Raw genomic sequence first — 26,593 nt, 5'->3', positions numbered from 1 at the left:
GAAAGGAGGAGGAAGGATGAAAGATACTCTTATCTGTGCAGGGTATCTGGAAGGGAGCCACTCTGAAGGATAACTAACTTATTTGCCAATCAAAATGAACGTGAGCATACACAGAGGAATTTTATCCCATGAATGCTTATCAGTTGCTTCTGACTGTAGTCAAAGCATACAGATTCTTGACAATGTAACCTACTTGTGAACATTTCTGAAATTTGGTCTTGATTTCTCCTGAATATGCAAATCCAGAAGTGGAAGCATCCTTAATTGCATACTACAACTAAAAGTGTGTAGTGTGCAGGTAGGTGAGTATGCCCATATGTGTGTTCCCACTATTCTGAATTCCTGTGAAGGAAAAGTTTTCTTGTCAAAAGGAAGCTATTTAAAAATAATGGTATTGCTGGTTTTATTCAATATTTTCTGTTGTTTTCCCATCTTGTTCACATAAGTCTTCAGTTTATGATTTGAATTTATATGAGACTTCTACTTTGTTTCTTTCTTCTGGAAAGCAGCTATCCCAAAGCAAAATGATGAGTGACAGGCTGAATTGACAGGTTGACTAGGTTGAAATGCTCCCACCATTCCTGGCCCGCAGCACCTGCAGTTCACAGCACATTAGTCACAATCTGTGCTGCAGAGTCCATGCATGCCCCACCTCTAGGTTCCAGCACTATTAATTGAATTTGGGGATGCAGCCAAACAGCTTAAAACTTTCCCTTTCATATACAAGGCAGTACTTTGTCTTGTTAGGACAGGAACCTTGGGTGAGCTTGCTCAGGCGCTCTGCAGAGAAGTAGCACTGGGAACAGCACGTGGGCTGAGTTGGCCCCAGCCCGCCTTCCTGACACTTACAGCAGGTCTGCTTCAGCAGCCACATTTCCCTTTATGGTAGGGCCTTCCAGAGCATCCAACTGCAGACATGTAACCTGTCTGCGAGGCAGGGCTGTGTCCAACACGGCCTTGCAGGGAAGCTGATCCACCCCTCTGGCACTTGTCCTCCCAAGTGATGAAAACAACTTTATTTTAGAGTCCAATGAAAAACAATAAATTTTGACACTTCCATTCCACTCTTCATATGGTCTATACAGAAAAGAGGAAATTAATATGGAATATAAATGTGCCAAACCAATTAGAGTTGATCATGCACATCAGACAAGGACCTTTCAGCATTACCTGCTCCTGGATTGTCAGCCAGACATCTTTCTGCTTAGCTCGAGAAGAGGACTGTGCCCAGCACAGCAGCCATTCACAGCTAACCCAAGGGATGAAAACAAGGAAGAAACATTGTGCTTTGAGCTACTGCTCTTAAAATGCTTCAGAGCAAAAGAACTACTAATTTGGGGTTGAAGAGTGAAGGGGGACTGAAAATCTCAGAACTGGGTATTTCAAGAAAATGATAGTCAAATAATGCATTTAAATACAGTCCAGTACAGTTATGTTGTAAGAAATCAATTAATCTTCTTCCAAGTATCATAGGATCTAAGGATTCATGAAATCAGTTAATAATACAATACTTCATGCTAGTTCATCAGGTGCTATTAGTAGCACACTGTGTTCTACCATAGTTCCATTTCCACCTTACCACAGACCAGAATTGAGTATCAATATTTTTGTCATTTGGGTTAAAAACAGGATTATATAAAATTGTAACTTAGTGTTACTAACACTGACTAAAAGTTATGGACAGTTGTAACTACAAAAAATTATGGAACCACTATAAGCAAAGCAATTGTTACTAAAAAAATTAAAGCACTTATTTTACAGCTGCTTTTTCTCTGATCCACTTTGGGTGTAAATGGATAATTTCATCTGAGCTCTAGTCAGAGTTGCAGCTTGTTGGTTTACTGTGGGTAACCAGCAATAAATTTATATGATCAAACCCACTGAGACACAACTGTGATAATTTTGATCATGATGAAGGAAAACAGCTAACACAAATTTTATAGCTTTCAATAATCCTGTGTGCTTCACAGACCAGTCATATGAAACTAATAACTGATGATGAAACTTTTTATTACGGAAAATCCTTGCCAAAGTGAAGGAAGATCTACTAATTCAGGAAACAACCACAGGGGGAAAACCCTCCACTAAAAGCATATTACACCTGAGACTGAAAATAAATGGACTTCATAGCATGATGTGAAAGTCAAAAACCCCATTCAGCAGACAGAAGGTGTGAGTTGCCTTCTCAGCAGCACAGGCAGCATTCCCCAAAACCAGAGGGAAGGCTTGTCCCTGGCTGTATGCTGGTCCAGAACTGCCTTCCTCCCTGCTTGTTCATTGTACCCATGCTGACAACACCCAGCTCAACATAACATAAACGTGGCAAAGCACACCCACAGTATCTTTGGAAGCAAAAGCTAGTCATATATATGTGTGTGTGTGTGTGTGTGTGTACATATATGTGTATATATATGTCCTGCTCATGGCCATCCTACCAACTTGGAACCACAGGCAATCCTTCCCATGCCTGGTGTGCCATCCATTGTACCGTCACAGATCTCCATGCTGCACTGCACAGCATGCCATGGGCTCCTCCCACTCCACAGCCTAGTAAAGTACCATCTTCAACGCTTCTCAAAAGTATCAAAAAGTTAATCAAAGGAAAGATTAAAAAAGCCTAAACACAGAGCTTTGGGGAAGTTTGTGCTCTAGTGATAAGATTTTGGCCACCTCCTTTAAAACCATTGATGTCTCTCACACTGAGTTACCATTATGTTAATTTAACATAATTTTTCTTCAGTTCTGCAAGCCAAAATCAATATCATAGCAGTGGCTATAATTCTCTTTCTCACATCAATATACTTGCAGTCCCACTCCATGAGCTGGGAAACCAAATAAGAAACCACAGAAAGAACTGTTTCATTGCCAAATTGGAAGGACACTAGTAAACAAATTCTTGAAACTATCACCTTAAAAACAGACTTTCAAAAGCCTTAGAAGCTTTGGTTCAGTGACTAGACTACAGATGCTAAAAATTTGAGTCAGCTTCTGAAGCAACCAAAAATGTCCGTGCCTATCAGACTTGCAGGACCACACTCCTTCTTCCCCTGTTCTCCCCATAAAGGCACATATGCCTGCCCACTTTCGTGTCTAATACCTTGGCCCCATTCCCAGAGCAGTGTGTGATATCCTCCTTCCACTCTTTAAAGATGTGACACAGAATCCAGCTGCAGCTACCCCGAGATTTGGATACAAATACCATGTGCAGCATATCAGTTGCTGGAACTTTCAGTCTGACATACAAAGCAATGAGTTATGATAGCTAAATAAATAAAATTGTAAAACCAACCTACTTCCTTACAGGATTGTGCAAGCTTCAAATGAATGCTGCAAAGTACTTTGTAAAAAAGAATCATTGTAGGAGTCATAAAGAAAGAAAATGGATGGGGATTGTGATGACAGAACCAAGTCCTTTGTCACACTGGCCATAGTTTTAAGAACTAAGAAATAGAAAGGTGCGTTCCAGGAATAAAATTCAAATGTTCAGCAAGAAGAAGATTTTCCAAGCTTTGTGACATTCAGATACTGAGCTGCCCCTAAAAACAACATGAATTTTATAGTCATTAATTCTTACCTAGCTTTGTAACACATGACTCTATTTATGCTGCTCATTACAAGAATAATTTCACCTGTATGCTACCAAATCAAATTTCAATAATACCTACTTTAATTTCATTAGACTTTGAGGGGCTATGAAAAATATTTTAGCTGGGAAGAAGCCAGAGGAAATCTTGCTAACTCTCAATGTTAGCAATATCCCCAAACAAGACACCAAAAGATTTGCTTCTTAATTGTGCTATGCAGTTCCTTTGACTGGCAGCCATCTCCTTCCCCACCATTTCAGCCCATCCCAAGAGAAAAATTTATAGTTTTCCTGAACCAGTTGTCCCATGATGCTCACTGGAGGTTCAGCAGCAGCAGTATGTGCACAGCTGTAAAACATCTGGCACACAGGTGTATGAAATGGCATTTGCTTGCTGTCTGGCTAGTCACATTTTTTGGAAAGATAACAAACAGTTATTGTGCAAAAAGACAGATAGTACTGCCGTGCTCACTATTGTAAGTTGCATTTATCTTCAGTGGTGTAATTTCCAGGGAAAGGAATAAATGTTAAGAAAGAGAAATTTTATGGAAGTTAAGCATGGTCTTTCACGTTGGTACTGATAATCCAGCTTGGATCCAGGTTTATGTCCAAGCAGCAAGTGAGTGGGCCTGGAAGGCACACTCTAAATAAACCCTCTGACACTGTCTGAAATGGAATGGGAGCAAATGCTTTCCTTTGGCAGCTTGAACTTACAAGTTAATGCCAGCAACATTACAAACATTAATCTTAAATACAGCACCAATGACAGACTAAACACAAACCTCTACATAAGAAGTAAGCCTGTATAAAAGCAAATTTGTTACACAAAAGGCAGCTTACATAGAGCAAAGAAGAAAATGCATTGCTTTCAGCATCAGACATTAGATATTTGGAAAAAATACATTAAAAAATGCAATCAATGTCACATTTGCCAAAGGTGTTGATTGGACAAAATTGCTAACTCCAGTGTTCTACTTAAAATAGCACAAGACAGACCTACATGGCAAAACTGAGGAGGTAACTCATGCCCAGTGCCCACCATGAGCACACAGGCACACCTGTGAGATTTAACACAACAGGTGCAACACTAGCAATGAAGATTTTAGCATGGGCTGATTAAACCACAGTGAGAATCCCTCAACAGCTTGCCCTACAAGTGGGAGCTGCATCTTCATCACTGGCACCACTTGGGTATGCCTTTGCTTACTCACAGTACAAACATCTTCGATTACTCCTCATGTATCGGCGATGGACATACAGTGGCTCGTGTTGTGGATAAATGGAAGCAGCGCCTGCTACATGCTTCTTCTTTCCCCACTAACTCATAAAGAAGCTTGATGAGACTCTACTGGCAGTAGGGCTCTTCCTACCTTCCTACCTGGACCAAGTTTTCAAACAGCAGTCCAAGGAACAGATTCTCTGATTTACACGCTATTAAATATAAATTACCAGGTCTATATGACATGGCAACATCATGATTCAGCTTGCAAACTCAACGTCCTTACCATTGCAGAACTCTCAATTTTCCTCTGCTCTTATCCTTTTTGCATTACAAAGAGAATATTCTTAATATTCTACATATTCCACAGCAATACAGCACCAAACTCTCAATGTGGGCAAGGCACACAGAAAAAACAACTGTGTAATCCAATCAAATTATCCAAGCAATGTTGAAACCACAAAACACTGACTGGTCTTTTCCATGCACTGTCATACCCAAGAAAATGTTTGCTTTTTCTTTCTATGTTAACTTTCTTCAGAAGGTTTTCTCCCTAAAAGAAAAGGCTCATCACATCTCTCAAAAGCCTACAGTTACTGAAATGAAATGGAACAAGGATGATTAGATAGATAGTTACGAAGACAGGAAACATGAGACAGGCATTTTAGAAGGAAGGGCAAATCTTTGCTATAAATCAAAGCTTTCCAAATGTTTCCAGCACCAAAATGGATTGGCAGCATGAGGTGATAGGTGCTTTGGCAGAGATAAAACTGACAATGTGAAATGAAATATGTGTAGGTTATTAAAACAGTGAGCTTTGCTGGCAGCTGGGGTTTGTTGAAATTCTAATCAAGTTTCCAAAAAGAATTCATATTTGAAATTAGAAAGGAATGTCTCATCTATTGGCAGAAGCTTTAAGCCCATTTAATTAGTCCTGAAAACGAATGGGTGCAATATTTTTCTTCAACTGATGTTATGCAAATGCAGGTATGTTTCAGTTTACCTGTGCTTCTCAAGACTTCACACTTCTCTATCCTTGCTGTTGAGGCAGCTGGAGTCAGTGAGAAAATATCTACCATTTTGATACTCAAACAGCAACTCAACTGTACCCACAACTCTTTATTTACACTGCCTCCATTCTCCACTGAGTTATCAGTACAGGACCAAACCCTCTGAGCATGTTATTGGCAACTTTCTGATTCAAAATAAATGCTAAAGATTTACTAGGAGAAGTGAATCTATTTTTCCTCTTGCAAATACTCTGTTCCTAAGGTGGGAAAGGTCCCTCTTCAAATACTTCCAAAACAGATGAAAAACAACAAAACCCTTTCTTTTTGCTTAAGAGATATGAGTAATATTCTGAGATATCACCTACTGTGCTGAATCAGCAGTTACCTTTACCTTTTGATCATCCATAAAGGACAACCTACAAAAGATGAAATGAAGACCTGAAAAAGACTTAGCTTTTGCTAAATAAGTGGTAAGGAGTCAGAGGCAATATTCCATGATAATCATTGTGCCCTAATGCATCATCCACACCGTAGCAACATTTCATAAACCATTTCAAAACCAGGCTTTGCAGCTGCTTGGCCTGGAGGGGAGCATCATGGGATCAGTAAACAAAACGAAAGCAAAACAAATACCTCAGTTGCTGCTAAAAATTTCTCCTGGAAAATACCAAGATTTTGTTTTCTGTTTTGTTAAGAGATTGACAGATCCCTCCAAAAGATTGCAGATAAGCAGCTAAACTTTAAATTACTACATTTAAGGTGGATGTTTTTAGCTGTTTATGGTCTTCTTTTTTCTAGTTACCGTAACTTTTTATTATTTTATTAAAAATAAGTGAAAACCCAAACCAACAACTTACACATTCCTGTGTTCAAGACCATCTGAACATCAGGGAGTGGGAAGGGTTAACCTGTGTACATTAAGATAAACAGGCTGGAAAACAGTACTAAAGAATAGATACTCGGTACAAAAATTAACACAACCCTGCCTTCCTCACTTTGGTCTCTTTCCTACCCTGTACTTAAGTCTCCATTCTGCTCAGGGACTCCATCTCCTCTCTGGAAGGAGAGGACTGCAGCTGGAAGGGGATGAGGCTGTCCCTAGGCACAGGTCCATGTACTCATGTGCAGACTGCAGCCTTGTCCTTGCTCATCCATGGCCAAGGGGATGGTCCTGTGGGACTGCAGGAGCTTTGTCTTAGCTCTGTGTAGGCTAACTTGGGATTGGCCATCCTTCTCTGATGTGATAAGCTTGAATTTGTATACACACTCAGGCCAGCAGCTTTCTAATATCTGCACATTTGTGGCATCTGCCAGTTAACATGTGGGTCACTAAATGTGCCCTGAGTATTAAGTGGTTAATCTGTGCCTATGGAAATGTTTTGGTATGAATATAACCAGCTTCAACATCTCAAAGGATTTTAAGACTTGGGTTGCATCGTGTTTGCGGGGACCCTTGCGGCGGGAAGGAATGATGAATCTGACTCCATGTTCTCAGAAGGCTAATTTATTATTTTATGATAAATTAAAGAATGTTAAACTATACTAAAGAATACAGAAAGGATACTTACAGAATGCTAAAAAGATCATAATGAAAACTCGTGACTCTCTCCAGAGTCTTGACACAGCTTAGCACTGATTGGCCAATGAGTGAAAACAGCTCACACCAGAAACCAATGAAACAATCACCTGTGGATAAACAATCTCCAAACACATTCCACGTGAGCAAAACAGAGGAGAAGCAAATGAGATAATTATTTTTTTCATTTTTTTTTCTCTGAGGCTTCTCAGCTTCCCAGGAGAAAAATCCTGGGCGAAGGGATCTTTCAGAAAATGTGAATGTGACAGGGTTGCACTGTCATTCAACCAAGGCCTCAAGTGGCACATGCTACTGCTAGCAGTTCTAGCTTGATTTCCACAGAAGCCAGGTAATTTCCCAGTTGTGTTGCTTTTGATGGACAATTTCCTTCTCATCCAAGTACAAGGATTGTACCTAACTTGTGCCTCCTCTGTGACGCGTCAGAAAATTAGTGGTGAAAAGCACTATAAAAGAGTGTATTACTGCAAATATACCACATGATAGCCTATCAAATGGGAAAAATGGCACTGCAGATTGATTTTGAACAGCACATTTGGGAGCTGCTAAGGATGTCCATTGTACAGTAAACATCTACTGCCTGACATCTCGCTTATCTGTCACTGACGACAGATTTTGTTCCCATTAATGAACAACTCCCAAAATACACTTTTTGCAGCCTTTATCTAAGAGTATGTGAAGTAACTTGTGATGTAAGTTAAATAAACCCTTCAAAATATGCAGCCCCCCCCCCCAAATCAGTCTCCTTAATGTAAGGTCATTTCTGACATAGCTTATTTATCTTTCATGAATGCCTCATGGCATTAAGTAGGTACACTAAGAAATCAACAACCACTTTTACAACTGGGTAATTGAGTCTGCAAATTGCAGTTAATATCCTCAATTCCTGGCTATCAGCTGAAGGCATTATTCAGAGGAGATGCTTGATCTGAAGGGAACAGATGAGAAAGACTGAAAAATGGCTAAGTGTGCATGTGGCATTCAAATGAACACAAAAATTTCTTTCAGAAGAGAAGTAAAACATTGCTTGGAAAATTTTTACATATTTTGATCAATGGAGATGTAAAACAGAATTATTAAATAAAAAAATCAAAACTTTTGAAATCTATCAGCTGGAAGGAAAAACAAAGATTGAGAACATGACTTTGGAGACAAGATAGAAAATAATATGGCACCTATGAAATGATATGTAAAATGGGCAAGTAAGAAAGGGGCCCTTCACAGCAAGAGAAACAACCAGATGCTGTGAATCACAGCGACTCTGAGATGCCAGCAGGGTGGAGGGCCAAAAGACTATTTGTTACCTCCTGCCAAAGGGTATAAAATAAACCAGCACAGCTAGAACCAACACTTGGTGCCTACTCTGAGCACACCTGTCTTGATGCCTGGATGCTGGAGGTGATGTGCACAGGTGTGTCTTGGTGCTTGGCAGTATGTGGCAATGACAGCCAGAGTAGCTGAAAATTAGTTTATTTTCCCATCCTAATTTTGCCTCAACATTTGCTGTACTGTTGCAACATTATTTTTTATATCTAGGAAAGCTATTTATTCTTTGAAGGGACATGTGGGAAAACAGTACAGGGAGAAGAAACAAGTGCTGTGAGGTGAATGAGATGGCCTGGAAAAAAATAGGGGAAATATGTCCTGTGCAAACAGGGATGGTACCAAAGCCACTTGGGAAAACATAGCAGGAAGCAGAGAAAAACACTAGCTGAACTAACAGACAGATCTCATCAGCAAAATGCAAAGAACAGAGGCACATGACTTCAGAAGATAGTTGCTAAAAGATAGAAACAATGAAGCAGCAGTAATGACATTATAGAGTCCTTATAGCTCTCTGAGACCTGAGAATAAATACCATTTATAATGCAGTACAAGCAACATCCATCTCTGTAGCCTGAACTTCAGGAACAATTTTGTCCTGGTGCCTGTGAACTAGGAGAAATTCCAGTTTTGAAGACCTCAAAGTCTAAATAGCCAAAGTAAACAAGGAAAGGAATTTAAAGATACTGAGGGTTTCTGAGAACTGCATTTTTAAAGCTGCAGTAAAGAACTACTTATTAAGAATTTATCATATGCATCTTAAAACCCATTCTCAGTGGAATTAGGAATCAATATGCCATTGCATCCAAAGCCAGATAATTTTAAATGTAATTAATCTTTTCTTCCATGGAAATTATATAGAGCTGTTAGAATTAGGTAGAGCTGAAAATAACATTATTTAGAGGTTGTGAAAAGGCAGAAACAGCTGATTGCCTTTCCCCCCTCTTTTTTGGAAATGGTTTTCTTTCATTATTTCTACAGATTAAAAAAAATAAATTTCAGCAGCTAATTTCCTCTGAAAGTCTATTCCTCCTACAGTTTCTTTCACAGTTGGACTGAAGTACATCACAGGATACACAAAACAGAAAAAGAATAGGCCCCAGATGCATTTACCTTAGGCATGTTCTTTCCCATTTTATCTTTGAACACAAAAAAGTCAATTAATTCTTAACTTAGTTATTTTTCCAAATACCAAAATCCAGAGAGTTTTTTAGTTTTCTGTTGGTTTAAAACAGCTCCTCCAGCTTCATTCATCATTTGTAAGAAACTGCTGTCCTGTAGCAGCTGCTTTTAACACTTCCTCAGTAGAGTAGATTTATCTTGGGAATTTCTCACTGCAGTAAGTTGCATCAGACTTATTACACAGATGGAACAGAACTAATACAAACTATTTGGCAATGCCTCCCCATGACCTGCACTAGAGATGAACACACTAATCCATCTATTTAGAAAAGCAGACCTAATGACGGCATCACAGAGAGAACAGATTCAGATTGTCTTCCTCTGAATCGCTGGGGGTTTCTCCTCAATTTACAAACAAGTGTAGCAATTTCAATTTAATGTGGTTCTGTAGGTAATTTTACCTCATGCAAAATGACACTAATGCAACACAACCAACAGCACTGGCCCAAATAAGAGCACTTCAGTTAAAATTGATTTAGCTGAAGGTATGAATTCATTTTACAATTAAAGCAAATGTATTTTATGCACTTGGCAATCTTTCCTCCAAATTTTCCTTAAATTTGTCAACTTTTTCTATGAATTTACCTACAAGAAATTCTTTGAGGCTTCACACAAATTGCCCTTCTGCTTTCTTTTTGTTGGTTTTCACTAAACTGCAGAGTAAACTTTACTGGAGGGCAAAGTACAATTTACCAAAACAATTTTAAAAAGTGGGAGCCTATTCTGCGGCAAAGGCTAAATTATGTCTTCCAAGAATCACATTTGGCCGGAGCCTTAATACAGCAGACTGCCTTGGTTTCCAGAGGTTACGTCTGAGTTAAGAGAGAGCCAGCAACACCAGCCCATAAACAGCAACACAACATGTGAAGGAGAGCTGGAGCAGAGAGCTGAAGATCACGAAAAGTTCAGGACTTACAGAGATTGAATTTAGGATGTAAAAGCTGCTTACTGCTCAAGCAAGTACTATTAAGAACACACCTTTCATTCAGTACATTCCCTGGCTCGCTCATGCCTGGAAGAAGCCAGAAGTCTCCTAACTGACCTCCCTCCCCACCCTCTGTCCTTTCTGAGGAGCCTGGAAGAACAAGACATAGTGACACTAATGGAAAGGGATGTAGCACTTCATACTCAAGGAGTAAAATGGGGATTTGAGTGACACAGAGATGGGGCCAGCAAGCCTCCCCTTTACAACTAATCAGGCAGAAGGAAGGAGGCAACAACACACATTTTGAGGGTATTCACGCTCCTGCTCTTCTGCGCAGGTGTTGCTGGCACATGGAAACACCTCCATTCCTCAAATGAACTCAGGAATATTGGCATGCACATTTTGAAATTCTGACCACACAGAAAAATCCCACATTTGGATACACATGCTTTTCAGTGCAGGACTGATCCCAAGAAGTGCATGTATGTGGTTATTGGGTGGTTTTGTTGTTTTCGGGGGTTTTTTTGGTTTTTTAATATACAGCTTCCTCTTGGCTGGATCCCTAAAGTTGTAAATTACACATTCTATGTTTAATGTATGCCATAATCTTGTTTGCCATTTTGTTTCCACAAAATGTTAAGTTTTATGGTTCCAACAACATAGCTAAATTCTCTCCACTTAAATAAAGCCCTTTAATTGAAATTTATTCTCATGCATATCCTGAACTGAAACCGAAAACTATTTATATTTGAAGAACCAGAAAGAATATTCTTAATTTCTGCAATGCAATGATTCAATTTTTCTTCCTCCACTAGCTTTTCTGCTTCCCAAACTGGACACATCCCATCCTTTATGTCAAACACATCAAAATAAAAACTGCCTCTAGGTGCCAAAACAGCTCCCATGGGAAAAAAAAAGAGAAAAAAAAAAAAAAAGAGATGGAAAAGGTGGAATAAAAGAAGGAAAAAGATTAGGCTTTTGACCACTACAATGCAGATATGATAGTCATCTATAAAATCATATAAATTTAGACATGTACTAAAACTGAACACAACAAAGGCATGGTTTAATGGGTAAAAAAATGCATACATTCAATGCAGTCCACAATCCAAACAAAATGTGGGTAAACAACAGAATGATGACTCCTAATACTCTCAACTGTCAGCAGAAATCTCTCCAGTTAGAGAGAAATTTTCCACAAATACCTGATTATCAAACTAAAAGCACCCTTCTATCAACAAATTCATTCCCACAATTTACATTTTTCTGTACTTATAAGGAAATTCTTCTTACATCACATGTGACTGCTTCATTCATTGCACTCCACCTTCAGTAATAACATTATGAATTAAGTCAAACATGTATAAACCAATGGGTGGAAAACTGCCTTTTCAACATAAATACACAGAAATCCTTAAAACACTTCCAACAAGAAAGAGATACCACTCAAAAAATGCTGGTCAGTGGCAAAGACGAATAGGAACTGATCTGTATAGCAAATACATTTCCTCTGAATAGTGATACAGTGCATTCAAGAGCAGGAATGCTCCCTGTTGAGGCTGGGTGTGAATGGGCATTTACAGAAGTTCAACAAGGTTCAAGTGCCGTGTCCTACACTTGGGTCACAACAAGCCCAAGCAGTGCCACGGGCTGGGGGAACAGCAGCTGGAAAGCTGCCCAAACAGAAAGACCTGGGGGTGCTCATCAACAGCAGCTGAATGTGAGGTGGCCAAGAAGGGTCAGTGGCACCCTGAATCAGCAATAGTGTGGCCAGCTGGAGCAGGGAAGTGACTATTCCCCTGCAGTGACGCCACACCTGGAGTGCTCTGTCCAGTTCCAGGCCCCTCACTACAAGAAGGACATTGAGGTGCTGGAGTGAGTCCAGAGAAAGGCAACAGAGCTGGTGAAGGGTCTGGAGCACAAGTCTGATGAGCAACTGTGGGTGTTTAATATGGAGAAGAGGAGGCTCAGGGATGACCACCTGTAGCCAGGCAGGGGTTGGCCTCTTCTCCCAGGCAACCAGCAACAGGATGAGAGGAGGTAGCCTCAAGCTGGAGAGGTTCAGTTTGGGTATGATGAGAAATTTCTTCACAGAAAGGCTGATTAGAAATTGGATTGGATTGGACTTCCCAGGGAGGTGGTGGAGTCACCATCCCTGAAGGTCTTTAAGAAAAGACTGTAAGAGGCACTCAGTGCCATGGCATAGTTGACAAGGTGGTGTTAGGTGGCAGGTTGAAATTCATGATCTCAGAGGCCTTTTCCAAACTAATTGATTCTGTGATTCTATTAAAACTAAAATTATAGGAGAGCAGAAGCACTATTTATATATCAACATCCTTTCAAACAGGCACATATCCTGCATAGTAGTAACACTTTTGGAAACTTTGAAATTGGATCTGAGCCAAAACGATGAGCTGGATGGTGAGAAAAATCTGCAGAACAGCCTTCTGAACAACCACTGGCTGAATGAAGCCTGAAGATGCTCACAAGGGAACTCTACTGTGAGCAGGGAAATCGGGCATTTATAATATAATATGAACAGTACTTCATATAAGATACCAGACTAGCTTTTGTTTTCCAGGAAAATAACCACAGACCCCTGTATTTTGGGCTATTTCATGAATCAAAGAAAGGTAAAAGTCACAGCTTTTGTCATACAGCTTTCTTGCACAAACTCTCAGATTAGCAGTGAGCCCCAGCAGTTTTTGAGAGCTGTGCAAATGCAGTAACTTCTGAGCAGCATGAGGCAAATGTTGCAAATGGAACTGGTAAAAAACAACTCAGTGGTATCACCTATGTGATGTTAACCACTTCTTTTTCAGGGGTGCATTTGTCATATTATGTTATAAATACCATTGCCTAAAAGAAAAAGAAATGTAATATAAATTAACACCACTGAGATTCCACCTGTCTCAGGTGTCCCCAAGTACACTTCTCCAGAAGTACTTCTGCCTCTCAGAGCTGACTGAAAATAAGGAGTCAAGCAGGAACTCTTAAGTGGTGTTGAACTTCATGCTGTTTTGTCAAAAAATATAAGTAAAAAGTAAAATCAAGCCAGGAGACTTATTTTCACTTATCTAAGTTAATCTTAAAAAAGATTAGGAATAGTACAACAGGTTTCTACAGGTGACAAATTGTCATAGTTCTTCCAGTCTCAGTCTACTGGTTGTTTTTACTGAGTGAGCAAGTAACAAACCCAGATCATCTCAGTGTAAGAGCTTACTGATGATTTACTAAAAGGCAAACACATTTTCTACATTTCTCTGCTGCTTTTGCTTTTGGTATGTTCATTTGATTGCGACAGTGAGACCAGAAAGTCACCTCAAGACACACTCAATATTCAGTGTTTGTAGGGTGTCAGCCTGGTAGGTGCTTTACAAGATCCAAAAGATTTGCCACTTCAGTGAGAGTTATGAAGCAATCCTTTCCCATGCAACAATGCAGCTTTCTCATCCACACACACACAGTGCTCCTTTATACACTGCTTTTGAGTATAAAACCAGAATTTAAGGAGATTCAGAGCAAGATTTTCTGAAGATTGAAGGGGATATAAATGATATTTCTGCAAGTATCACAAGCCTCCACATATTTAATCATTGATGTCTTGGTTGCTAAATGATCATTGAAAATTAGTATCTTTATGTAATTTTGCATATTTGTAAAAAAAGAGAAACAGTTGATTTGGACTCAACCATGCTTTTAAAATTGCTGTAGACATGTAGTCTCCAACTAAAAAAAAGTGAAGTAAAAAAACTGTAAAAAAGTGACATCAAAAAATAGTCCCTGAGCAGCTGTGCAGAAAAGGAACCATGACCTGATTACCTAATTCTCACTAGTTTTCCTGAAAGCATGTACTCTCACTGAGGTTAACTTTAGACTCAAAGTCTTCAGAGCATTGCTGGTCTTGAAGTAGGACAGCTCGTGCAGAACTTCAACATTTCTAAAATACTTTCTTTCCAATTGCAACATTCTTATTTATGACTGAATAGCTCATTCTGAATTTCTTCATGTCACTACCTTTTCTTATTAAGCCTAAAGCCCAGCTCCTTATGTTGTCTAAAGAAACATGGTTATTAAACAAAGATGCTGTGGTCAGGCACTCCAGCCTAAAATATAATGCAATTATAGAATTTTACCTTCTGAAAATATGGAGTCCCTAGAGAGAAACCGTTTAGCCTACTAGCTCCAAATTTTGACATGTTATTAAAAAACATTATTAAAAATGTGAAACCAGTTAAAAAGACTGTTCCATTTGTATCAGGCATTTCTATATGACTTCAAGAAAAGCTGAATGTCCAGTTGCCAGGCATTAACCTGTAAAGTGTCAAGCACTGGTATAGCTAGCATGGGATTATCATCCACTGGATGGTTATGGAGGTAAGAGTCAAAATGATCTCAAAGAAGCCAAACTTTGCTGTCAAAGTGAACACCCACCCATCTGGTGCCACATCTCAGATCTTTTGCAGTTGTCCCAGATGGCAGCACTATCAGGCACATTTCATTGGGAACACTCTCCTGACACTCCTTCCTGCCATTCCCTCGGGCCCTGGCACTGGCCACCAGAGAGAGGAAGTTGTAGACTGCCATGAGGTCTTCCCCTCAGTCTCCTCTGCTGTTCATTTCAGAAACCAAGTGATTTCAGCTGCTCCTCAAAAGGCTTCTGCTCCATACCCATCACCATCTCTCCTCTGGATGCTCTCTAATAGCTTTATAACCTTTTTTTTTAATGTGGCACCCAAAACTGCACACAGGACTTGATGTGAAGCCAAGTTGGTCATAAGGTAATGCTCTATTCATGGCCTTTCATCATTTCATAAGTAAAGAAAGATAGCTCTTTTCAAAGCAAACCCATTACCACTTATCAAAAGGAAAATTCAGCATGCCAGCATTTGTACATTTTGTATTTTTTAAAATAAGGACACATGAGAAATATCTCAGGAAATACTTTAGGATTTTTATGTGGGGGTGTGGGTGGGTGGAGTAGGGGAGGAGTAGCAGCATAACTTTATCTTTTAGCATTGTGCACAGAATGTAGGTCAGCCTACTCCAATGGAAACACCCCATGCTGATTCTTCACATTCTTAGACATAAACATCTCATGATTTTGTAGGCCAGGAAATTGTGAATTTTATTCATGGTCCTGTCCCAGAATTGTCAGGGGGACCTTACTCTTTGTACCTCTGGACTCCTTATTTTAAAATAAAAGTAAAAATTTTGCTTGTCTAGCAAATTACTAATACAAAGAGAAAGTATGTAAATGTTGAGTATTGCAGCTTCTATAGTCCATGTCACAACATAATAAATCAGAGAAGCTCAGTTTCTAATTTCTCAGTAAATACTATTTTGTGCATAACAAATGCAGGATGCATTTATTTCAATGTAAAACAATCTGGAAAATGTCCTTCCCTCCCTGTAAAAGCTATTTGTTAACTAATAATAGATATATATTTTACTGTCTAAAATTATAACCTATTTTTAACCTCACATTGTCATACAAAGTTTATGGAGAAAATACTTAAAAAAAGGAAATCAGAGTCCATTTCCTGTTTTAACAAGGATAATCCCTTGACCAGAAGGCACAAATATTCATTCCTCTTTTATGTTAATTAGCACACTGTTTATTTTATATGTCACAATTTAACGAAAGAAAGCAAGTTGCTGGGAACATTATTAAGTTCAAAACATCTTTCACCTTATTTATCCAGAACTCAATAAAACTGTTCACTCACAGACTTGCAGCCTCCAGCTAGGTTCCTGCTATTAGCCCTAAATCATTTTTAGAGTTTCAGTAACAGTAAGTTGCCAAGCTCAAATATACAGCTATCTACATCTGCTAGATAGTTTGTCTTACTGGACAGGCTGGAAAAATTTCACTCACTTGATCCAAACTGTAAAGTTTCTTGCTGCTATCGAGGAATCAATCTTTTTAAAATTTGCAAATCAGCATTTGAAAAGTGCATCTGTATGAATGTTGAAAGGATGATGTTTTTTTTTTCCTTTAGGTGAGCACAAGATAGCTTCTCAAAAAAATTGCACATAGTTTAAAAAAGTAACTACTTATTCCTTAATGAATGGCTGAATCTCTAAATTTTCCATTTGAGCCATAGAGAGCCTTTTCAGAAATTTCAGTTTCTTCAACTGAGGAAGCTAATCAGGATGAACAAGCAAAAATAGGGAGCATGAAACATAATTTCATTTTTTCCCTATACAGAGGAACAGCAGAAAGCTGGAAGTGACAGGATGGCTGCTGCTACCACACTGAACCATGACAGGCAGCAGCAATACCCAACCTGCCCCAAAGCAATCAGATTCAGTGACTCTGCTGTCTGGCAGCATCAGCCTCTTCCCACAGCAAGTCACCCAAAATATCATGAATGGGGGAAGAAATACCTGGCTGCCCTCTCTAATGCTTAAGTCTGTACATCTTCCACATGGATAGCATTATCTAACCCTTAACACCGCTGTTTCAAGGCATTCCATACACTGATTTTTGAGCTCTTCACATCTGATCAAAGACCACACGTGCCAGGCTGATTGGATGAGCTCTAAAGCAAACCCATTTATCTGCTCTGGACACACATCAGGTGTGCCAACCAGCAGGGTCAGAGCTGCAGGCTGGCACCAGGGTGGGCAGGCAGCACTGCTGCACCACAGAGAGGCTGCCACGATTCACCCACCTGCTTCTCTCTTTGCCCTGCAGAACACCCAGCAAGAGGCATTCACTAACTGCTCAGACTTGCATGTGCCTGCACTCCCACTGCAACATCCCTATTTCTTCTCTGAAGTCATGCATAAAATCCAAGGGCAGTTGTCCAAAATTGGTGCTGGCTTCTGTCCAAATTGCACTTCCCACTTTTAACTGATACATCTTTGTTACAAGCAAGCCCTGAGCAAATAAGCTAATGTACATCATTTAAAGAGCCCTACTCTCCATATGGAATATCAGCATCTTGTTTTTTCCTTAACTGATGCAGCCATATCCATTGTTACCGAGGATCATGGACTGTAAATCAGAGACAAAGGAATGAAACAGAGAGAAGACATACCCAAACTGGTTATGATCACAGGTAGGATCTTAATGACTCCCAGGCCCCCTGAAGGCCCTGAGCAAAGGATGCCTTCCCAGAGGTGTGCCTTTGGCTCCATGTGCACTCCAGGTGATTCCCATTTGCCTGCACCGATGGCATCTGCAAGCCTAAGCTGCACTGAGTTCATTACATACAACTTCCCAGCTCTGATGAGAGCAAGGCATTCATAACCACCATGAACAAAACTGTTCCAGAGCACAACGAGCTCTCTTGGTTCCTGCATTGTTTAAACTTGTCTGCACTGGCCAGGCACTGCCCGTGATCAGTGAATCCGTGCTGCCTGGGCTGCTGTGCCGAGTCAGCTCCTCTTAACTGAAAACATCTGCTCCAGCACTCCTGAGCCTGGCACACCAGCTTGGGAAATTCCTCTGCAGCTGCTCTGAGCTCTGATCCACCATGCCTTCCATGCCCTTTCACATGTAAAGCAAAGGAGGTTAGGTAAAATTCCCTCAAGAGATGGGAGACCATCAAAATGCATTTTCAGGGGATCAGTCTGAAACTTTTTCTGGCTAAAGTGAAACATGAAAGTCACCTCTTGTACTTGTAAATAAGTTTTAAGTTTACCTATTCAGATAAACTACTTTAGGTTAACACTGACATGTTTAAGAGCTTAAACATAACGTTACATTTCTATGGATGTATTTAATATAAATATACTTGGAAAAGATGACCAAGGAAACCTGATTGATACAAGAAATACACTTGGTTCATTTTTGTCACTAAAAAGTAATTTTATTTAAAATCACATTTAACATTTGCATAAAAAAAACCTCTCTGACATGGTAAGATGGGAAAATTATTTTGGAAAATAGTGGACACTGGATACAAAGAAATAATTTCACAGGAGTCATACAAGAATTGCTTAAAATGGAGGTTGTAGTAAGAAAAAATCTCATCAAAACTAAACGTTAAATAGCTTACCAAACCACAGGGTCTATTTTCTTATTTGATACGTTATTTAGTGATTTCATCCTGTCCCAAAAAAACAGGTTTTCCTTCAGCAATTCAGTTCACTGAATAACACACACACACCCCTAAAAAACTTTTTTCTTCTTGGTAGAAAACAAATGAAAACCATTCATTCATTTCTCTAACTAAAGTGCTGGCCCTCAAGGAATGTAAGATTAGGTGGAATAAAGCAATAATAAACTACAAATTTAATCTGGCCAGCAATGGGACATGGACTTTCATTCAGAAGAGGCAATATATGGTACATTATTATGATGTAGGTTAAATAATGCTTACTAGCAAATGAACAGCAGTCAAGAGTGACAGCATGAACTATATAGGATCTAAGTGTCTTGTCTTTATTATCTGTCAAGACACTGCAGAGGAGGAAGAGAGGCTGGTTTGTGGGGTTTTTTGGGTGTTGTTTCAGGTTGTAAGAGAGTATTTTACCATATGCCTGTGTCACAGCCATGGCATGGAGGTACAGTGATCCAAAGCAAAGTATATTTACTCTGTATTTCCAACAAGCACTGGCTTATCCACATCACTTTAAAACAGGTGAATTAAACAGTAAACGCACAGACTATATGGAAATTTCTACCGTTTAAATACATTCTTTTCTATTCCCTTTCAAAAGTTACAGAAATGATAATGATGTTTTCAAGCCAGATAAACTCTACTCTTTTCCTCTTAAATTTAAAAAATCCTTAGTCATCAGCAAGGCATGTTCTGCTCTCCTGTAACTACATTCATTACTCACATGACTTCTTCCTGCCCAGATCTTAGATCATCTCATTGTTTTAACTAATGCTTTTGGAACATCTTCCAAGCTCTTTAACCCTTGTGGCTTTTATGTCAGTGTCCTCTTCCAGTTCTCCATGTACATCTTGGATGTGTCTCCAAATCATTTCACAGGTATCTCTTCCCATCAGTACAACTCTCAGTTTCTTCCTTTCCAGCCAATCCCAACTCTCCAATCCTGCCCTCAATCTTCTATTCCCATCTTCTGATCACAAATGGACACTGCCATCCTTGAATTTTAACTGCCTCATAGCACACACAGGTGGGATGTTTGCAAAAGCAAACCATTCCGTTATAATCTACAATTTTTTTCCTCAGCCCTTCAGCTAAATCATTCACTTAGGACTATTCCTGCCTCATCTACAGAGACCATCCCCTCTCTGGCCAGCCCAATACCATCACAACCACATCATGCAATCCACCAAGGGCCAGAAGTGGATTTCCTGCCATTACACTAACCTCAGCCTACTAACTAACCTCTCAGCCTTTGGCTTTTAGACACAACAGTCTGAAGGTGATTGTCCCCACCCTCACTTCCAGCCATCAATCATGTCTATCTGGTCACCCCCAGCCCATCAACCCTATCCTGAATAACCCCTCAGCCTTCCCCCAAGTAGAACATCATTCAGCATTTCCATGTGTGCATAGCTGGTCACTGGACAGGAATGATGCAGCCTTTGTAATTCAGAAAACCCCTCTCCCTCATCTATCACCTACTGTGATAGATACAAAGGCACAGCATCTAACAGAGGGCAGCTTTTCTTTCCCTGTTACCAATTTCCAATTTAGGACTAAACAATTGTTAACCTACTTTCCTACATGAGTTGAATTTCATGGCTTTCCTTTACTCTCACTGCTTACACACTTCTTGCAGTTGTCTCAAAAGCTGCCCACAGAGTCTGTGAGCACCTAGCTTTCACAGCTAGCTGTTCTGAGCACTGCTACAGCACAGCAACTATACAACACCAAAGGCATTTGCCAAATGCCACATCTCCAAGAACATTTTTTGGACCAAGAGTGGTCAGAATACCTAGCAGAGCTTAAATCCTTTGTAAACAATACAAAATTGAACTGTAAGCTAAATGTTTTACAAAGCAAATATAAACCTCACCGTCATTTATGTTTTTGAAATGCTACCCTGTGTTACAAGATCACCAGGATGAGTTGAGCAATCAGACAATTATTATTCATCTGTCCCATAAAAGCACCTGAGAAAAGTGACAAAATGACAGTTTGGAGGCAATCTGAGCATCATGCACTACTGAAAACCTGCAATTTCACTTCAGGTGGCCTGGACTCCAGCTTATGTTCAATAGACACTCTCAAAACTTAATATGCTCCTAACCACTAAGAAAGAAGAAATTAATTCAACGGGGAACAATATTTTCCTTCTGCAAGTAATAATAAAAATATTTACTTATGAGGTCTTTTCCCTCTTACAATATCCAGGTAATATTTTGGCAGGGCAGTCCTGGCTCTCACCCACAAGTGAGCTAGAGCTTTGTTCTTTCCATGCACTGATTTCAAACTGCACTGGGTCACCCCAAGAGTTCCTTCCAAGGGGATATAGTTTCAGCACTAGCTCCAGAGACTTGAACTTCTTTCTCTACGAGGAGAAAAATATTTCTGTAATAGGTTGACCTTTCTTCAGATATGTTGATATCTGAAGGATGTCAGTTCATTGTGAGAATTTGGAAGCTGGCCATGACTCCAAAGGCTCCACATATTTTCAGAGTGACCATGCCTGTAATTTTAACCCATTGAAATGAAAGTGCATGGCTGGAGTAGTACATGCTTAAAAATCTCACTGTGACTCAAACACTGATTTATTTCCTGCAGCAGTGATTTGGTAGCATCATTTCCCAAAGGCAAAAGGCAACAGGTTTTATTTCTATGACCTTCCTGCATTCTTGCAACTCACATGAAAAGGAACAATGGAAATGTAGCTGAATGTGAGAAAGCACCAAACTGCTATGGCTTTTTGGGTGGGTGTGGAGAGAAACACACAAACTACAAAAAATCTAATAACTCCCCACCCAAGCATTGCTAGTGAATGACCTCACTGGTTTCCTACATGTACTCCAGCAGCTTTCCTGCCATCACTCTGTTAAGCCAAGCAATGATGTCAACAGTCCACCTGCGAGAGTGATGTAGCCCTCTGGGTCATGGTCTCAGAGAACTTGGATAAAAGCTGTGCCAGTGTTAATTAAATGCACCTCTTGTTTCACTGCTGATTTCCTCTGATAAGACTCAGCTCATTTTTCCTGGAAAGACTTCCATGCTGTATGGGAACTGGAGCCAACCATAACACAAACCAAATATTGCTTAGAGAATATGAAGACAACATGCTAAATATTTAGTTTAAAAAAAAATCACTGTGTATCAGAGCTGGGATAAATACAAATCTCATTACTTTGCATGTGCTAGTGACAAGGCTAAACTACAAATGCTAGTCACTGTAGATAGTTTATTATCTTTCAGCAGTACTTACCTCTCTTATTTGTAATGCTCTTACCCATTACATTGGAGCAGAACTCTTAACAACCTGCTTTACTGATCAATTCTGACAGGTTGGAATATGAGAAGTTTGCCTGGTAAAAAATATGCTCTGAGAATGGCGTTTGACATTTAATTAGCATCAGAATTATCACTACAATTTTAATGAAAAATAGCATTTTTTTCCTGCCATCAGAAAAGCCTTAGCTGTAAGAAGGTTCTGAGCAGCTTAGGTATTAAGGAGCCTCTCCATTAATACAATTAGCCAGCAAGCAGTGGAAGGGAAAAAAATTTTGTACTGCTCCTTCTTCTTTTCCTACATAAAGAAATCTAGTCCACTGTCATGACTGGATCTTTTCACCATAGGCTGTCACTGGGATTTCTGTAATCCCTCTACTCACAACATTGACTTCCAACCATTCTAAGCCTTCAGGACGTGCCCTTTTATACTTGCTTTGTTCTTGTAGACATTTTCAGATAGCTTTATTAAGAGAAGCTATTATCAGATAGCTTTCTGTAAGAGAAATGCCAAGGGAAGGTTTTCAGTTTTGAAGCTAGACATGAAAAATATTTCTTCTTGCACCACTTAAAAAGTAACACTAACCCTAAGACATAGTTGCTGACAACAACGCACACAAAAAATCTGAAGGCGACAAATTAGAAAAGTGGTTTCAAAAGTCATGGTGCAACTACATTATAAAAGTTTGTTTCATGATGCTCACAACTCTCCACTCTGAAAGGCAGCAAGTTGGACCTCTTGCTATAAATTTAATTCTAAAGAAAGAACTGTGTGTTAACGATGTTAGGAATACATTCAAATTCATTCATTCATTCTGATTTGTAGCAATTGTGATGGTTCCAAGAACTGTTCTGTCCCACATTCCTGAGCATTACATTCCTGAGCATTAGCAATATTTTTCTAAACAACCAATGATCGATGTCCATGTATTTACATTTTTACCTCTTGGGGATCTTATGTTTATACAATACCTCGCCTACAAACTCTCTTGGAATACATAACACAGGCTATACTGCCTTCCCAGCTCAGGATATGGGAGAGGTTCCATGGCTAATACTGCTTCTCACCAAAGTCAGGCTAACTAACTTAGACGTACTTTTTACACTCTCCTCCAAAAAGAAATCTCATATACAAAATATCCTTCAAAAGAACTTAATTTTTTGGTTTCCAAATGGTAACAGAAAGAGGTAATCCTTGAACTGGTTTAGTTTATACTGCTCCTATGGACAGTTTCTATGGATTTATGACACCGAACTGCAGCTAGTTTATAGCAAAGCATGCAGGGTGTGACTCATTCAGAAAGCTCAACCCAAGAATATTTCATTCTGACATCCAACAGAAAAGCTCCCTCATGGATTTGAATTAGTTGTTGCCCATTACTCACATGCACTCCTTCTCATAACTTCATGACACACAACTTGCAGTGCAAACTTGAATCCAGGCCATGAAGGAGATACTAGAAGTTCTGACAAATTTTAACCCTGTCACCAGTAACTGGAATTTGGTCTTACACAATTTAAATACACAGCTGTGCTCTGCTTCTGGAGGATGTGCATAATGTGGTCATGCAGAAGGAAAGCGTATCCCCAAGTCCAGTGACTTAAAGTGACACAGTTTCCTGAACTCCAGGAACCCTCCTGGTCAAAAAGTACTTCCTTCCTCATTTCAAACACTTGATTGTTTTGGAGGGAATTCAGGACAATAGATTAGAAACTTTCAACCTTTCCTAAGTGTACTGCTGCACAAGGAAATCAGGCCGTGCTCTGGGAAGATGAGATAACATTGGGAGAGTACTCTTTCCGGAAACGCAATGGCTTTTACATCCCTTCTCCAGCACCATCCCATGAATCAGCTATGTGTAAGTAATAACTCCAGCTAGGAGATGTCAGATGCAGTTCAACTGCTGCTTGGATTAAGATGTACGTGGTTGGCAGAAGGCATGAGCCAACTCACTTCTCAGCTATTTCGATAAGGCCTGCAAGGGAAGAAATATCAGGAGCTTCCTAATCTGAGTCTGTACTTGTAAGGAAGGATAGGAAGAAAGGATGATGATTGCCTCTTTTTATCACCTCATTGCTTAAATCTCTAATAAAGGAGAAGGAATGTGCTATTACTTCTGCAGTTAAAAATCTACCCCTTCCCACCATAACTTACTTTTACAGCACCACTAGTGATGTTCATAAAGATTGGGAGCAGAGCAGGCTCATCAGCTGAAGAGCAATTATTTTAAGCATACTCTATTCCCCAACACAATTCCTTCAATCTAAATGCATTGAAATGGTTTGTAATGATGGATAAAAGATTTAAAATTTAGAATAATATCTAGCTAGTTGTTTACAGGCTACAATTTGAATAAGAAAAGGCAACGACAAGTAAATTAATTTTTCTGTGGCATTAGGGTGCCTAAATACCCTAGACTAACCTACAAACAACAGCAACAGAAACAACAGCAAGAGCCATTCTCTCAGACCTGACAGTCAAAGCTCTTATATGACATTGCATTTTCTTGATTATCTTTTCCTATCAATGCAGATCTACATAAAGTTTGAGGATAAGATTATCACACAAAAGCAAGAACTCACATGGTTCTACACATTTATTTTTAGAGGCAAACAGGAAATGCACTTCCCTGTCAAGCTGGGTGAAAGGGGAGTTAATGAGTGGAATGCTTTGCACTCACCGTTCCTACCAGAGGGTAGATGAATCCAGCTCCAATGCTGGCTCGCACATCGCTAATCGGCAAAATGAAACCAGTGGGAACACCCTTCCTCTCAGGCTGATGGGAGAGGGATAGGTGAGTCTTTGCCATGCAAATGGGAAGATTTCCAAATCCCTAACAAAAAAAAAAAAAAAAAAAAAAAGGAAAAAAAATAAAAGGAAAATGTTTTTAAAATCACAGTAAAGGCACATTATGTTTTTGTTTTGTTATCAGTATCTTCTAGAAACCTCTCATACAGCAGTTCCCTTTGGGCTCTAATGACCCGGTTAGACAGCAACTTGACACCAGGATTCAGAGTCCAAAATTTTCTAAGGGTATTAATGTCTTTGTGGGGGTAAACACAGATGGTGCTCATGATGCTTTCCTTTCCTTTGTTTTTAAACAAGAAAAAACCTGCATGAGGCGATGGCACCCCCTTCACTAATGTCAGTGCACTAATTACTGAAAATGTGGGAGAAAATCAGGAAAAGTGCCTCAGCAGCTCCCCCTGCCCATAATTTATCTCCAAGTTATGGATTAATCTTGAGTCAGGCACCTTCCACTCTTCTGTTCAATTCTTTTACAAACAGGGCAGGAGGAGAGGCAGCACTTCAGGGAATTGTCTCTGCAGCCCAGTGCTGACAACTCTTTAGGTGACATTGTAAGAACATTTTCTAAAATACTAACACTTAGACTGAAAAACGGATTAGAGAATCACAGATGAAAAAAAAAAAGGCATGGATTATTTAGCTTCAAGTACACTAAGAAACCTTCTTTTCCATTTAGAAAAATCAAATTAATTCTCAGGAAGTTTGCATTTTAGGGAAGATGGCTGTCCACCTGTCTGACCAAGGACTTCTGCTTGTCTGACCAAGCTGCTGAAGTTTACTCTGGAATTTTTCCTGGACATAACATATTGTTTCTATTTTCTGACAGAAAGGCTCCAGCCACATTTATGTTCAGAAGCCATTCCACTACAAAAAACACATTCACCTCTCCACATGGTCTCAAAACTTTTCAAACTGTAACATGCTCTCACATGCTTTAGGATAGGTGATGTATTTCATGTTCTAGTATTCATAACTCCTTGAAAGTAATAGGAACAGAAAGAAATCAGAAGATTTTACAAATATTGGGACCTTTATTATCAATGTGTATAGCTGTGCACAGGTCTTACTGTGTTTGCAAACTCTTTTTTGAAGGTAGAAATGAACACTCTCATGCTAAAATTGGTTACATTTGCTAGCAGCAACTTTTGCAGATACACAGTTGTCAGGTTTAGGAGAGTAACCCAAACTGCACAGAAAGTACAGTTTCATGGACAATCTCAGAAGTATTCTGAACTCCATTCATATCTCACAGGAGATGGCCTTCAAGGTTAAAACCATTCTGTTCTACCAAATCCAAACCAACCCATACTGACCTCCACAGTTCACCACCATGGGTAAGCTCATGCCTTTCAGCAAAGCTTGACTTAACACTCCAGTCTGAGAACATTTACACCCTGAGGTTTCCCAAGACTCACATCCAACAGGTACCTGCCTGCACAATTCCCTGGTGCTCTTACCTGCCGGGTGTAACGATCAACCTGAGACTGGGCAGCAGGAGACAACTCGATATCCTGAGCTCCATACACCTTCTGAGCAATGATCCTTATTTTTTCAACAATAGGAAGCTGCAGAGACAAGGAAACAATACAAGGATGAA

At 39.6% G+C, this 26,593-nt stretch overlaps 1 protein-coding gene across 2 annotated transcripts in view; it reads right to left on the bottom strand.

Moving 5' to 3' along the window:
* The window catches only part of MTHFD1L (methylenetetrahydrofolate dehydrogenase (NADP+ dependent) 1 like), a 146,443-nt gene that overhangs the window by 23,518 nt on the left and 96,332 nt on the right, over nucleotides 1–26,593 (bottom strand). For both annotated transcript variants that reach the window (XM_054629189.2, XM_077175375.1), the window contains 2 exons: nucleotides 26,454–26,561; nucleotides 24,869–25,021 (listed from right to left, as the gene is read on the bottom strand). In XM_054629189.2, coding sequence (XP_054485164.1) covers nucleotides 24,869–25,021; nucleotides 26,454–26,561 — 261 coding nt within the window. The remainder of the gene's footprint in view (nucleotides 1–24,868; nucleotides 25,022–26,453; nucleotides 26,562–26,593) is intronic.

The sequence above is a fragment of the Agelaius phoeniceus genome, chromosome 3 (genome assembly GCF_051311805.1).
Source record: "Agelaius phoeniceus isolate bAgePho1 chromosome 3, bAgePho1.hap1, whole genome shotgun sequence".
NCBI lineage: Eukaryota > Metazoa > Chordata > Aves > Passeriformes > Icteridae > Agelaius > Agelaius phoeniceus.
The sequence above is the reverse complement of the archived record's forward strand: the minus strand, read 5'-3'. Positions and strand labels throughout refer to the sequence as shown.